The sequence below is a fragment of the Macaca nemestrina genome, chromosome 2, assembly GCF_043159975.1.
Source record: "Macaca nemestrina isolate mMacNem1 chromosome 2, mMacNem.hap1, whole genome shotgun sequence".
Taxonomy (NCBI): domain Eukaryota; kingdom Metazoa; phylum Chordata; class Mammalia; order Primates; family Cercopithecidae; genus Macaca; species Macaca nemestrina.
Genome location: NC_092126.1, coordinates 45,557,408 through 45,571,478, shown reverse-complemented (window position 1 = coordinate 45,571,478; position 14,071 = coordinate 45,557,408). Strand labels below are relative to the sequence as shown.

Below are 14,071 nucleotides of genomic sequence, written 5' to 3'. Positions count from 1 at the left end.
CGGCCAAATAGTATATACCATTACAAAACAAGTGATTCTTCTGGCTGTTTCATGAAAAAAGACTAACATTTATAATATTTAAACAATACTTAAAACTAAAATTAAATACCTGTCAAAACAGTATCTTTTAAATTTTTGATTTTGATTAAAAAAATGACAGAATTTTAAAACACTAACTTCTGTAACATCTAAGTTTTAATTTTATGTGTCATACTTGTCTTATGTACTTTTCTAGCCCTTCAAGGCCCTCTCCCCCCACCCATTTAAAACACTAGGGCAAAAATAGTAAAACAATAAACGTACCTTAAAGTTTTCAGATTGTAAATGGCCTTGAATTGTACGATAGGTGGCATTGAGGTCTGAAAATATCTGACATAACTTTGTTTCAAAACTGAAATTCAAATAATACATTCTTTAAAATAAAATCTGTATAAAATTCCTTTCCCCTTCAGCATGCCAGCCAATGAAAACCCCTCCTGAACTTAAAATACCTACAAATTAATCAAGAAATTATTAAAAATCAAAAACTAGGTGTTTAAACTCTAAAACCGTAACTGAATTGCTTTAACTCTTATTACTCTGAATTTTTCTCCTACAAACTCCCCAACAGTCCCTACTATCTCCCTTTATAAGCAAGAAACATTACATCTAGGATATGTTGAACCATCTCATCCAATTTCTTTATTTTATAAAACAGAAAACTTAGAAAAGGGTGACTTATCCAAGGCAAAAAAACTAATAGCAGACATAAGAGTAGGACTCAGATCTCTAAATTTCTTTTCAGAGCAACTTCCTAGGGAAAAGCTTCCCTTTGCCTAATTCAAAAAATAAACACAGAAAGAGAGCTCTGGGGAACTGAGAAAAAGTTACACTTTTTTTTTTTTTGAGACGGAGTTTGGCTCTTGTCACCCAGGCTACAGTGCAATGGCGCAATCTCAGCTCACTGCAACCTCCGCCTCCCGGGTTCAAGCAATTCTCCTGCCTAAGTAGCTTCCTGAGTAGCTGGGATTACAGGGCTATACCACCACACCTGGCTAATCTTTGTATTTTTACTAGAGATGGGGTTTCACCACATTGGTCAGGGTGGTCTTGAACTTCTGACCTTAGGTAATCAGCCCTTCTCAGCCTCCCAAAGTGCTGAGATTACAGGCATGAGCCACTGTGCCCGGCTAAGTTATACATTAATTATAATACAGCAACATAACTTCCTTTTGCCTTAGGAAACATTAGCAATGAACTAAAATCAATATGCTAAGGATCAGAAGAGAATGCAGATTCTATAGTTAATAGTATGTCTTTGGTTTCTTATGTCTGCCAGTATATACACTGTTTCTATTTATTATATGAATAGCTAGATACGCAATAAAGTTCTCTTTAACACACACCTATTTGTTCTACTGTAACTAAGAAAGTGATACGATATAAAATCTTTCCAAAAAAATTGGTAATTTAGCTTAAGTTTAAGCCAATTTTTTTTAAAAATTCTACAAACCATGAAGAAATTCAAGTTAGTCTTCCCTCAGTATCCATGGGGGGACTGGTTCCAAGACCTTCCATGGACACCAAAATCCACAGATGCTCAAGTTCTTGATTGAAAATTAAAACATAGTATTCACCTGTAACCTACCCACATCTTCCCATGGGTTAAATCATCTCTAGGTTACTTACAATACCTAATACAATGTAAACGCTATGCAGAGTTTTCATTACTGTATTGTTTAGAAAACGACAAGGAAAAACGTCTGTACGTGTTCGGTACAGATACAATTTTTCTTCTCAAATATTTTCAATTTGTGGTTGGTTGAATTCACGGATAAGGAACCCACAGACATGGAGGGCTGGCTGTATTTCTTATTCTTGGAGGACGTTAACAAAACAATCCTCTTTTCTGAACTCCTTACCCTTAAACACTTTATTTCAGGAATATCAGTTATATCATTATACTTACAATTTTCTATAATATGAAGCATTAGCAACTTTGGCTGAAGAGTTGTACAAAACATCAGAAACCAAATATAATCTGGCAATCTATAATACCAAAAGATAACACAAAATAGGTTAATGTAAGGCTAATGTTTAGCTATAATTTAATAATGGCTACTAATTAGAAGAGTTAAATGAAACTATCACCACAAACATGACTTTGGCAGGGATGAAATTTGTTAACTCATTTACATTTCAATTTGTTTGCAACTTGTATGTTAATGAACCTAAATTTCCAAGCAGAAGTAACATAAGACTGCATGGGAAAAATTTCATCAGTCAAGTTCTTTGTGCAAAAAGGAAACCACTTCTAATCCCAAAAGACATTAACTATCTCCCCTTTTCTTAAAATTCATTCCCATACCTTTTTAGGAAGGGGTGTCTTTAAGATGGACAATGACTCAGTAATGCAATCCACTATTTCTTCAGCAGCTTCAGCATTATTAAGACAGAAAACCATTGCATCTCCAATATCATTTTTCCTTGGAGTTAATCCCCGCAAGATTTCTTCCAATTTATCCCTCTGTCTGAACATAAATTGTTTTAACTTATAAATATTTAGATACAATTTCAAATGCCATTGTAGTTTTTGCTCACAAACTAATTTCTTTAAAACCTACTCACATAAAATAATTCTGAAGACTGTAATATGTTAAGTCTGATTTGTGTTGTGTCCCCCAAAATTGTTATAATTTTTTGAAGAACTTATATAAGAAAGAATACTCCGTAGAACTAATAAAAGATACCAATGATGTTTTCAGCTTACAAATTAAGTAAATTTAAAATCATGGGCATTTCTTCAAGAGTCTTTAAAGAGCACCCCAGTCTTACCATCCCATGATACTAAAGAATTTTCATGTTCTTTACTCCCCTTCTTTGAAGGAAGTCTATTACTTTAGCATTTCCGCCTGGGATTAGGACAAGCTAATTTTTCTGTAAAGGAAAAGACTGGCTGGGTGCAGTGGCTCATGCCTGTAATCCCAGCACTCTGGGAGGTCGAGGTGGGTGGATCATGCGGTCAAGAAAGAGATCGAGACCCATCCTGGCCAACATGGTGAAAACCCATCCCTACTAAAAATATAAAAATTAGCCAAGCGCAGTGGTGGGCGTCTGTAATCCCAGCTACTCGGGAGGCTGAGGCAGGAAAATAGATTGAAACTGGGAGGCAGAGGTTGCAGTGAGCCAAGATTGCGCCACTGCACTCCAGCCTGGGTGACAAAGCAAGACTCCGTCTCGATTAAAAAAAAAAGATTATAAATATTTTAGGCTTTGAAGGCCATATGATCTCTATCCTCCTGCTGGTATAGCACCAAAGCAGCCAGACAACATGTACGGAAGGGGACTGACTGTATTCCAATAAAACTTTATTTTCCAAAACAGGAGGCAGCCATATTTAGCCTATGAGCTGAGTTTGCAGATCCTAGGATTACAGTGATTATGAACATACATCTTCAGACGTAAATACACTCAAATAGTATCGCACTCCATTGGCAAATGCTCTCATAGACAATGAATCAATGCAGCAAGTATTAAGATTTATAGACTGCAGTGAAGTACATAACGGCATATGGATTCAGTCACAGACCATTGCAATAAAGCAAATATCGCAATACAGCGAATCACACAAGTTTTTTGGTTTCCAAGAGCATGTAAAAGTTATGTTTATACCATACTGTGGTCTATTAAGTATGCAATAGCAGTATGTCTAAAAAACAATGTATACATTACTTTAAAAATACTTTGTTAAAAATGCTAACAATCATCTGAATTCTCAGTGAGTCATAGTATTTTTGCTGGTGGAAGGGTTTTGCCTCAATGCTGATGGCTGCTTGATCAGGGTGGTGGTAGCTGAAGGTTGGGGTGGATGCAGCAATTTCTTAAACAACAATGAAGTTTGCCGCATCAACTGACTCATCACAGGGGATTTCTCTGCAGTACAAGATATTGTTTGCTAACATTTTAGCCAGAGGAGAATGTCTTTCCAAACTGTAGTCAATCTTCTCAAACCCTGCACTGCTTTATCAACTAAGTGTATGCATATTCTAAATCCTTTCATTTCAACAATGTTTACAGCTTCTTCATCAGAAGTAGATTCCATCTCAAGAAACTACTTAATTTGCTCATCCCTAAGAAGCAACTCCTCATTTATTAAAGTTTTATCATGAGACCACAGCAATTGAGTCCCATCTTTGAGCTCTACTTCTAATTCTAGTTCCCTTGCTATTTCTACCATATCTGGAGTTACTTCCTCTACTAAAGTCTTAAATCCCTCAAAGTCATCCATGAGGGACTAACTTCTTCCAAGCTCCTGTTGATGTTGATTTTATTTTATACACAAAAAAACTGAAACTGATTTTTTTTCATTTCTTTTTAATAGAGATGGGGGTCTCAATATATTGCTCAGACTGGTCTTGAACTCCTGGCCTCAAGCTATCCTCTTGCCTCGGCCTACCATAGTGTTGGGATTACAGATGTGAGCCACCACACCTGGCCCACAAATGTTCTCAATTGCACTTGGAATGGTAAATGCTTTCCGCAAGCTTTCTAACTGACTTTTCCCCAGACCCATTGGAGGAATCACTATTTATGGCAGCCACAGCCTTATGAAATACATTTCTTAAATAATAAGACTAAAAGGTCAAAATTACTCCTTGAACAAGGGGATACAGAATGGATAATGTGTTAACAGGCATGAAAACAACTTAATCTCTTTTGTACATCTCCATCAGAGATCTTCAGTGATCAGGTACATTGTCAATGGGCAGTAATATTTTGAAAAAAATCATTTTATTGAGCAGGTCTCAATAGTGGGCTTAAAATATTCAGTAAACCATGCTGTAAACAGATATGCTGTCATCCAGGCTTTGTTGTTCCATTTATAGAGCACAGGCAGAGCTGATTTAGCATAATTCTTAATGGTCCTAGGATTTTTAGAATGGTAAATGAGCACTGGCTTCAACTTAAAGTCACCAGCTGCATTAGCCCCTAGTAAGAGAGTCAGCCTGTCCTCTGAAGCTTTTAACCCAGGCAGTGACTTCCCCTCTCTAGCTATAAAAGTGCTAAATTACATTTTCTTACAATAAAAGGCTGTTTTGTCTACACTGAAAATGTGATTTAGTGTAGCCACCTTCATCAATGACCTTAGATCTTCTGGATAATTTGCTACAGCATCTACATCAGCACTTGCTGCTTCACCTTGAACTTTTATAGTATGAAGATGGATTCTTTCCTTAAACCTCATGAACCAATCACTGCTAGTTTCAAAATTTATCTTCTGGAGCTTCCTCACCTCTGTTTCCACAGAATTGCAGAGTGGGCCTTGCTCAGGATTAGGCTTTGGCATAAGGGAATGCTATGGCTGGTGTGATCTTCTATCCAGACCACCAAAACTTTCTATCAGTAATAAGGCTGTTTTGCTTCCTTATCATTCATGTGTTCATTGGAGTAGCACTTTTAATTTCCTTTAAAAACTCTTCCTTTTCATTCATAACTTGGCTCACTGTTTGGTGCAAGAGGCCTGGCTTTCAGCCTACTTCATCTTTTGACATGCCTTCCTAACTAAGCTTAATCATTCTAGCTTTTGATTCAATGTGAGAGAAGTAAGACTCTTCCTTTCACTTGAATACTCAAGAGGCCATTGTGGGATTATTAACTGGCCTAATTTCAATAGTGTTATGTCTCAAGAAATAGGGAGGCCTAAAGGGAGGGAAAGATGGGAAAACAGCTAGTCACTGGAGCAGTCAGAACACACATTTTTTGATTAAGTTCATCTTCTTATAAGACCACAGTTTGTAGTGCCCCAAAACAATCAAAGATCACTGATCACCACAACAGATACAACAATGAAAAAGTTTGAGCTATTGTGAGAATTATGAAAATGTGACAGAGACACGAAGTAAGCACATGCTGTTTGAAAAATGACAACAGACTGGTTTGATGTAGGGTTGCCACAAACTTTCAATTTATAAAAAACACTCTATCTGCAGAGCACAGTAAGTCAAAGCACGATAAAACTACATATGTCTGTACTTAATTATATATTCTAAAAATGCTTTTAGCCAATTTTTTTCCCATGAGGTATACAGGATGTCCTCTGAACATTTAATATGTTTCTGCTTCTTCAACCAGCTAGTTGCACTGTACAATTGCTAAGTGAGACTAATAACAACACAAACTTCCATGGTGGCCATCTCACAGCTCATCACACAATGCAAATGAAGTGTGCAAGTTACCATGAAGGGGCTTTGCATAGCCACGATATGATCCCACTAGCCACATAATAGTTTTTCCTCTTTATGCTGCATTCAGAGAATCAAGAATTCTAGGAATCCCCCAATAATTTCTGTAAGAATCTGAAGTACTCCAATGCTAAAGAAAGAAGTCAACCATGTTTAAAAGATCATCACTAATTTTACTAGGAGAAAAGTCAAGGACAATAGAATACATACCTATACTTGTTAAGATGTTTAAAATTATAAAGCACATGATGAAAGATGTTACTATTTTAAACATTCACAAGTGAAAAAAAATTTATTTTAGGGTTAACATCTTAATAAGACCATTAATTAAAGCAACCATTACAGTGACTTTTCTGAATATATAATAGAAAAGAAAAATATCTTACTCTTCCTTAAGTGCTCCCTTTTTACTAGGTTCCTCTACAAAAGCTTCTGTTTCTTGTTCTTCTGACATTCCATGCAAGTATGGATTTAACGGTGGTGGCCTCCAAAAAGATCCATTTTTGAACATACGAAAATCTTCCGTCCGCCATTTAGTTGGAGAATCTCCCTACCAAACATTTAGAGAGTTATTATAAAGGTCTAATTACTCAAGAGTCAAAATTAACAAAGTAATTGATTCTACTTGCCTGCAGAATAGAATAAAGCTTCCACCTATAGTAAACATGGGCTGGTGTCTGGTTTTCAAATAAGAACCTAAACAAAACAAACAAACATTAAACATCATATTCTTCAACAGAGCTATCTTCAATTAAATATAAATAAATGAGAAGTATTATTTGCCTATTTAGTTCAAAATAAAACAAAAATAAAGATCCCTAAAGAGAACCTCACCCACTGCCATCCACTACCTATCCCCATTCCCTTACTCCAGTCCTAAACTGCCTTAGTGACTGACATTAATAATCAGAAGGCATGCATCATGCTGAGTCTTATGATCGTTTTTATTGAACACTTACATGGCAGATACTGTGTCTGGCAATGGAGAGATTTTCCCAATATATAATTACAAAAGCAGTGATTTTATACTATTTAAGTGTTAAACTAGTGTTTTAGAATTCTGTAACAATTCAGAGGATAAGCAATTTATTTTAAAACTCATTTGTTCAACTGTATCTCACTTATGATTCCTTCACTGAAAAGCATAATGAAATGTATTTTCCTCCTAGAGAATGCTAAAAACAATACTATTTAATTAACCAAATCAAAATCTAATGGAAAATTGGCCTCAATACATTCTACTCTGATTACTAAAACTGCCTTCCCATCCCATTGCAGAACTAATCCCATACTTTTAGAACTTTATTCTTGGAAATATTTTTAATTCTAATAAATTAAAAGTAGTTTTAAGCTGCATGCCTGAAGATAAAATACGGCAAATACAAACAATGGAATATTATTTGCCCTTAAAAAAAGAAATCCCGATACATGCTATAATACAGATGAATCCTGAGGACATTATGCTAAATGAAATAAGCCAGTCACAAAAGGGTAAATATTATATGATTATACTCATATGAGTTTACCTAGAGTAATCAAATTACTAAGAAACAGAAAATAGAATGGCAGTTGCCGGGGCTAAGGGGCCAGAAGACTGAGGAGTTACTGTTTCACAGGTAAAGAGTTTCATTTTGGAAGACGAAAAAAGTTCTGGAGATGGATGGTGGTGATGGTTGCACAACAATGTGAATGTACTTAATGACAATGAACTGTATACTTAAAAATGGCTAAAATGGGAAATTTTATGTTACATATATTTCAACACAATTTTTAAAAAATGCACACCTGAACATAGGATTGTTGATTTCTCTGTTCATAATCATAGCTTCAAACATTGGCCCTTCACGTACAACAAACTCTATCATTCGATGTATCAGGGCGAGCAAATTCCTACAACAACAACACAGTTAAAGAAAATGGATTCAGACCTACCACTATATAAAACTACACTTGACCTAAGTTACTATAATTGTGCAGAAAATGATTATTCTGCTGACTAACACCAAATTTAATACCAAAACAGTAACCTGGAGCATATGTTAATGCCTCGTGCATTAAGAGGGTGTGGGGCAGTGGGAGTAGGGAAGTGGGAGGGGATGGAAAGGTGAGGGAGGGTAGGAAACCACAATATAACCTCATAGTAATATTTACTTTTCTAAATGTCACTTAATTTTATTTTCCAAAAGTAAAACATTAAATTATAAATCACAACTAATTGGAAAGTTGCAAATATTGATATATAAAATCAGTAAGTTTGAGCCTGCATGTTATTACAGCCATCTAGAAATTCACACACTATCTCAGTAAAAAAAAAAAAAAAAAAAAAAAAAAAAAAATTCTTAAACCAAGCACTTTTGTGGTGCTACTGAAATGTTATAACCATGACTATAATTTATAAAAATGCAAAACTACCTAACAAGTTTAAGGCCTGATTTAATAAAAAAATCCATCCAACTCTTGTGTTTTTCTGGTACACATACCAGATGGAGTTTTTATTAAATCTGACCTTTAATGAGGCAACATCCCTTTGGACCATACTTCAAACTAGTTCACGATTCATGAAATGGATAATTCTGCCTGTATATTATCTTTTTTCCCTCCAAAACAAGAGAGATTGATATGCCTATACACTATAAATCAATGAAGAAATTATGTTGCCAAAGCCTTCTACTACTCTTTCCAAAATATTGCAAAATGGGGCACATGGTGAGATGCCCTTCCCATTTTCTGTAACAATTATTTTCCAAATACCAAAATAAACATATGTGAGTAATTTTTTAGTACAGTCGTTTTATTGACTGAACTCACAGGAAGTCTTTATCTGAAGCTAGGTCCTAAAATCATGTGATATTTTATTAGACTCCAAACACAATTTTGGACATTGATTATGGCGTCGGGCTCAAAATGACTCAGCTTATTTATAAGCTGCTTTTGATTTCTCATTTCACCAGTCCCCCAGCATACACAGTTGGCAAATAACAATCGGGAAAAGCAAAAGGATATTGGCTCTTGGTACATGGCACACACTAAATTACACCTTTAGCATTCCCAGCTCAAATTACATTCATATAACTGCTAGAATGTAAATAAATATATAGTTATAGAATAAGACAGACTTTTCTTGCTCCATAATGCCCTATTTCAGAGTACATAAACAATAAAATAATCTATCTCATGGTGGCTATAACTGTTTTCTCATAGCTTTCAAACAAACCTACTTAAAATGAAATCTCTACACAGTGAAAAAAATTTAACCCTAAAGGAAGTAAAAAAAAAATGTATCACAGTTTAAATCTTTACAAAGGGGAAATTATGCATTTAAAACTACTAATTCAACCCTAAATTGTTAAAACAAAAAACTAAAAACATTGCTTAATTTTAAATTTAAAAATTATTTTTCTTTCACAGAAGTAATTGCTCTGCAAATACGCAGTTCCTCAACATTCATATGGTTAATGACATTATTTTGAAGGAAGGGAGATAATGTCAAGTTATGATTCAATTCCAAAACTCCCCACTGATATGAGCCAAATTAAAGCTAAGGGAAATTTTATGTATAAGACTAATTACTAGGTGGACAAATGTTATACACCCAGAAACTTGTGTGAATTAAGTCAAAAGCAACTTGACTTTAGCATTTAAGATAGAGGAAAATTGTTTAGCAAGTTTAAAAACAAAGGATTCATCCGAATGGTGAGTGAAGACTTCCGGCAAAACGCACACTCAAAATTGTTTAGAAATACGGTGAGCCACATACATGTAAAGCTACCACTAGATATGTGCTTTTTTTGAATGCTACAAAAATACTATCCTGTGAATGCTTTTATCAGTGGGGAAAAACCCACTTAGTTTTAAACAGGCTTGTAACTGATAAAATTAAAAGTTTATAAGTATTTTTTAAAATGTTTCATGATTATTTAAAATCAAAATCTGACAATTAATTATTAACTTGATTTCAAGATTACTAAAGAACTGTAATCACATTCTTCTTCCTTAAGGATTGTGTTTATTTTAAAAATGGTGACTTTTCTATTAAACAGTGTAGTACAAAAAGATGATATATTCAAAGTGCATTATTTAATTTTAAAATGGTAATTATCTTATTCTGGGCAACAACAACCAAAAAAAAAACAAAAAAAAACACAAAAAATTGTCTCTCAGTTATAATAAAACCACATTTATTGGAGTCGATCGTACCAATGTCTGGTCAAAAACTGTATACTTTCCCAATCCATCCCATGATGTTTTCCTGGTCCCCCGCTGCCGCAGACAGTTCAGCTGGTGTTGCTCACCAAGGCCAATGTCAAAGAGAATTTGGTATTCTTTTGTGTTCATTTATTATTCAACCAGTGTTGTGTTCCTGTGTTTGGGAAAAGGCTTAGCTTGACTGAGCAAGAGCATACCTACAGCATGAATTCTTCTGCTTTAACAGTGTGTTGAAAGAGAAAAAAAAGGAAGAAAGGAAAATAAAAGAATTCCAAATACCTTTGTTATCATGAAAAGAAAGTTTCGAGTATGTCCAGTGTTCATGACAATAATAGGAATTTCTTCTTAAAATCAATTGAAAAAAAAAAAAAAAACCAAAACAAAACAAAGCTATGCCATCAGTAAGGAGAACTCAAACCAACGTTATATATTAAATGCAGATAATTCAGAAAACAAGAAAAAAATAACAACAGATTGAGTCAAACTCTAATGTTATCTGAAATTTAAGACACATTTAAAACATCTATTTTCCCATGACAATAGTCTATTGTCTGACTCCAAATCAGAGCTAATAAATACATTCTAACTAGTCAAACTATAAACATTCCCTACAGTGATAACAATAAAAACAAAAAAGATATTGACATAAAATTGCACAGTATACAAAAGTTAGTTAAATTTCACACATCCCCCCAAAAAGTACTGGGAAGGAACCATTGCTCAGTCAAGATACTACCTTTTCCTCAACACCATTTCTTTTTAAATTCAGAAGGGGATATTGTCTATATTTAGATCAGTAATAATAAAGAAAAACATGTACCTTTCTGTTGGGATAACCACTTTGACTATGGCTTGCGACAGAGTCTGTATATGAAGTCACATCAGATAATAAACATAGAATATGTGAGTATTGTTAACAAGTAACAAGCAAAAATATACATATGCAATGAAAATACTACATATCTAATCACAAGTTTTGCAGGCAATCACTGCATTTGAAGTCATTATACACTAAGCAATTACATAAATGCAAATGGATGTGTTCAGTGAACAATAATGTTCACTAAATGCAAAGAATCAGAACATTCCTGCCAGAATGCACATCAATGCACTGAAATAGGTACTACACTGAGAATTATCAGATAAAGATTTTAATTTGTGAAATAATTAACTGTTTGCCTCTGACCATACAGTTCACTACTTTGTTCCCAAGCCTTTAAAACCAGCCCTGTCGTTTTAAGTGTAATTAATTCATAATAGAACCAACAAATTCTTATAACTTAAGTTGGTTTTTGTTTACTAAAAAGAAAATACTCACCCTTGGCTTTTACTAGATTAACTATTTTTTAAGAACCACATAAATCTTCTCAAATATTCTAATACCTCAGCCCTAGCTGCCATCCAAACAATAACTACTTAGGAGGTCTAATTGAAATTTCTAATTGAAATGTCACTTAACCAAATACAAAATATCACTTTCTCAGAACAAAGTAAATTTAGATACTACACTTAAGCAAATCTGGATAGAACACCGGACAAAGGAAAAAAAACTTAACGAGTGGTCAAAAAAAGAATGGTAGCCACAAATAAAAACATGACCTAGTATTTCAAATATAGGGTTTCCATGGGCTAAGGCAGGGAACACATCTACTTATTTCTTTAAAAGTTGCCAAACAGAATTACACACACATTTTCTTTAAAATTGTTGAAAAGAAATACTACCACAGTTTTAGTATTTACAAATTAGATGCGGCCTTATGTCCATTTTTAAAATTACCTTCTCAAAATCCTCTTTGTTTTTAGGTGGCGGTAACATAGGAGCATTAGGGTTTTTTAACCGCTCTCTAGGCTGCGCATTAAAAGGCAGTCCGGATGGAGGTGGGGGAAGCGTATGTTCCATCATAGAAGGCGGAATGTATATTGGATGTGGAGGAATAGGTACAGCTTTACCCCAACCTAACTTCATTTCAAAAGACATAATCATTTTTCCTACAAGAAAGAAACGAAAGGTCACTTTGTTAACTCTCAAAAGTTTCCAAATAAAATCTTTCTGGTGAGTTGAAATAATTTTCATTTTAACCTCTCCATTTCAGGTCCAATCCTTCCTAGTTTTTATAAATACTTTTCCAAACCAAAGAAATATCTGAATTGTATAAATGGGTAATAAAAACATTCTTACCATTCAAATTTTTTAAAGCTCTTTCAGCATCTCTTCTATTCATAAAGGCCACAAAGCCACAATTTCTCTCTCTGGCTCTTTCTTCATCAGTTCTAGGCCACATGATTTTCACACTGGCTAACGGTCCAAATCTTCCAAATTCTTGGCACAGCATTTCTTCATTCATCTATTAAAAAGGGTAGGAGATTTTTATTATGCAAAAAAGGGAAAAGAAAAAATTATTTTCAGAAAACAAAGTAGTTTTTTACAAAATGAAAAGCAACATAGCAACATGCTTCAATTTTCCATTCAAGTACCAGGAACGCTACACAAGTAAAATCCCACGTGGGGCATTCACACATCATTTCATACTATAAATATTCTGGTTTATTTAAGATGCCAGGGTGGGCAAGTTCAGCGGATAGAGAAATCAAAATCACTTTTACTCCCTATCTTCCTTTGCTTAAAGGTCCTAGATCTAAGATAGATGTTTTATAGTGATGGTTTGTTTAGGCATTTAGGAACATTTTTCAAGCAGGCGTGGTTAGTACATTTAAATTAAGGAGGAAATATTTATTGACAATGAAGAAAAAAAGGATCTAATCATCTGTTCTCCTTCTAACAATCAACTACCCATGTAATCAAATGCAGAGAAAACAGTTAACAGTAAATATGCAAAATATAATTTTTAATAACAGTATATTATATACTACTGCTACTACATTCACCATAACATAATTAACAGCATCAATGTAGGAAAAGAATTAAAATGCAAAAGACAAACCACAAACAGTAGTTTGCTACTATGAGAAAAGGGACTCCACAAGGAAACAAGTATGCATCAGAAGTGGATAGTCTCAAAAATATTATTATTCATCAATGGTCATACCCTGATTTAATAATAAAACTAGCACATAGTAAAACATTTCAAATTCAGAGTTCAATCTAGTTACTGAAAGAGAAAACGAGAATATGTCGCAAAACAATTTGGGCCATACCAGTAAGTCTCAAGTTTACAAGACAATTCTAAAGACTATCAAATTCCATCAGATTTGTCAGCTTCAGAATCCTGATTTTTTTGACTGACAAAGTAGCTTTCTTCCAAAAACATAAAGCATATCACTCAATATTCATCTTACTTAATATTACCTGTGGATTAATGTTTCCAAGGTATAAATTAGTAGTGCTTGGATCTCCTACATCATGTGAGCCAGGTGCATAATCATCAAGAACTAGGGCAGAAAGAAAAAAAGAATTATAACCTGCAAAATACAAAGTTTGGAAAATTTATCAATTAAAAGAGCAAAAAACTGTATTACCACCAGATGATCTATTTCTTCTTGAAGGTGCGTCCACTTAAAGGGGAGAAAAGAAAACAATTATTAGTTTTTATAATACAGTAGTCCCCCCTTACTCTCGCCTTTGTTTCCCCCAGTTTGTTACAGTAACAATTTCCGAGAGACAAAAAGAGACCACATTCACATAA

At 34.2% G+C, this 14,071-nt stretch overlaps 1 protein-coding gene across 4 annotated transcripts in view; it reads right to left on the bottom strand.

Annotated features, from left to right (window-relative positions):
• The window catches only part of U2SUR (U2 snRNP associated SURP domain containing), a 54,044-nt gene that overhangs the window by 19,980 nt on the left and 19,993 nt on the right, over positions 1 to 14,071 (bottom strand). For 2 of the 4 annotated variants that reach the window (XM_071091068.1, XM_071091067.1), the window contains exons 9-19: positions 13,905 to 13,940; positions 13,735 to 13,817; positions 12,607 to 12,772; positions 12,205 to 12,416; positions 11,248 to 11,291; positions 8,007 to 8,111; positions 6,847 to 6,917; positions 6,608 to 6,767; positions 2,348 to 2,510; positions 1,949 to 2,028; positions 304 to 391 (exon numbers count right to left, since the gene is read on the bottom strand). In XM_071091068.1, coding sequence (XP_070947169.1) covers positions 304 to 391; positions 1,949 to 2,028; positions 2,348 to 2,510; positions 6,608 to 6,767; positions 6,847 to 6,917; positions 8,007 to 8,111; positions 11,248 to 11,291; positions 12,205 to 12,416; positions 12,607 to 12,772; positions 13,735 to 13,817; positions 13,905 to 13,940 — 1,208 coding nt within the window. Of the gene's footprint in view, positions 1 to 303; positions 392 to 1,948; positions 2,029 to 2,347; positions 2,511 to 6,607; positions 6,768 to 6,846; positions 6,918 to 8,006; positions 8,112 to 11,247; positions 11,292 to 12,204; positions 12,417 to 12,606; positions 12,773 to 13,734; positions 13,818 to 13,904; positions 13,941 to 14,071 lie in introns of those variants that run through there. The other 2 variants (XM_071091066.1, XM_071091069.1) reach the window with 2 other exon arrangements.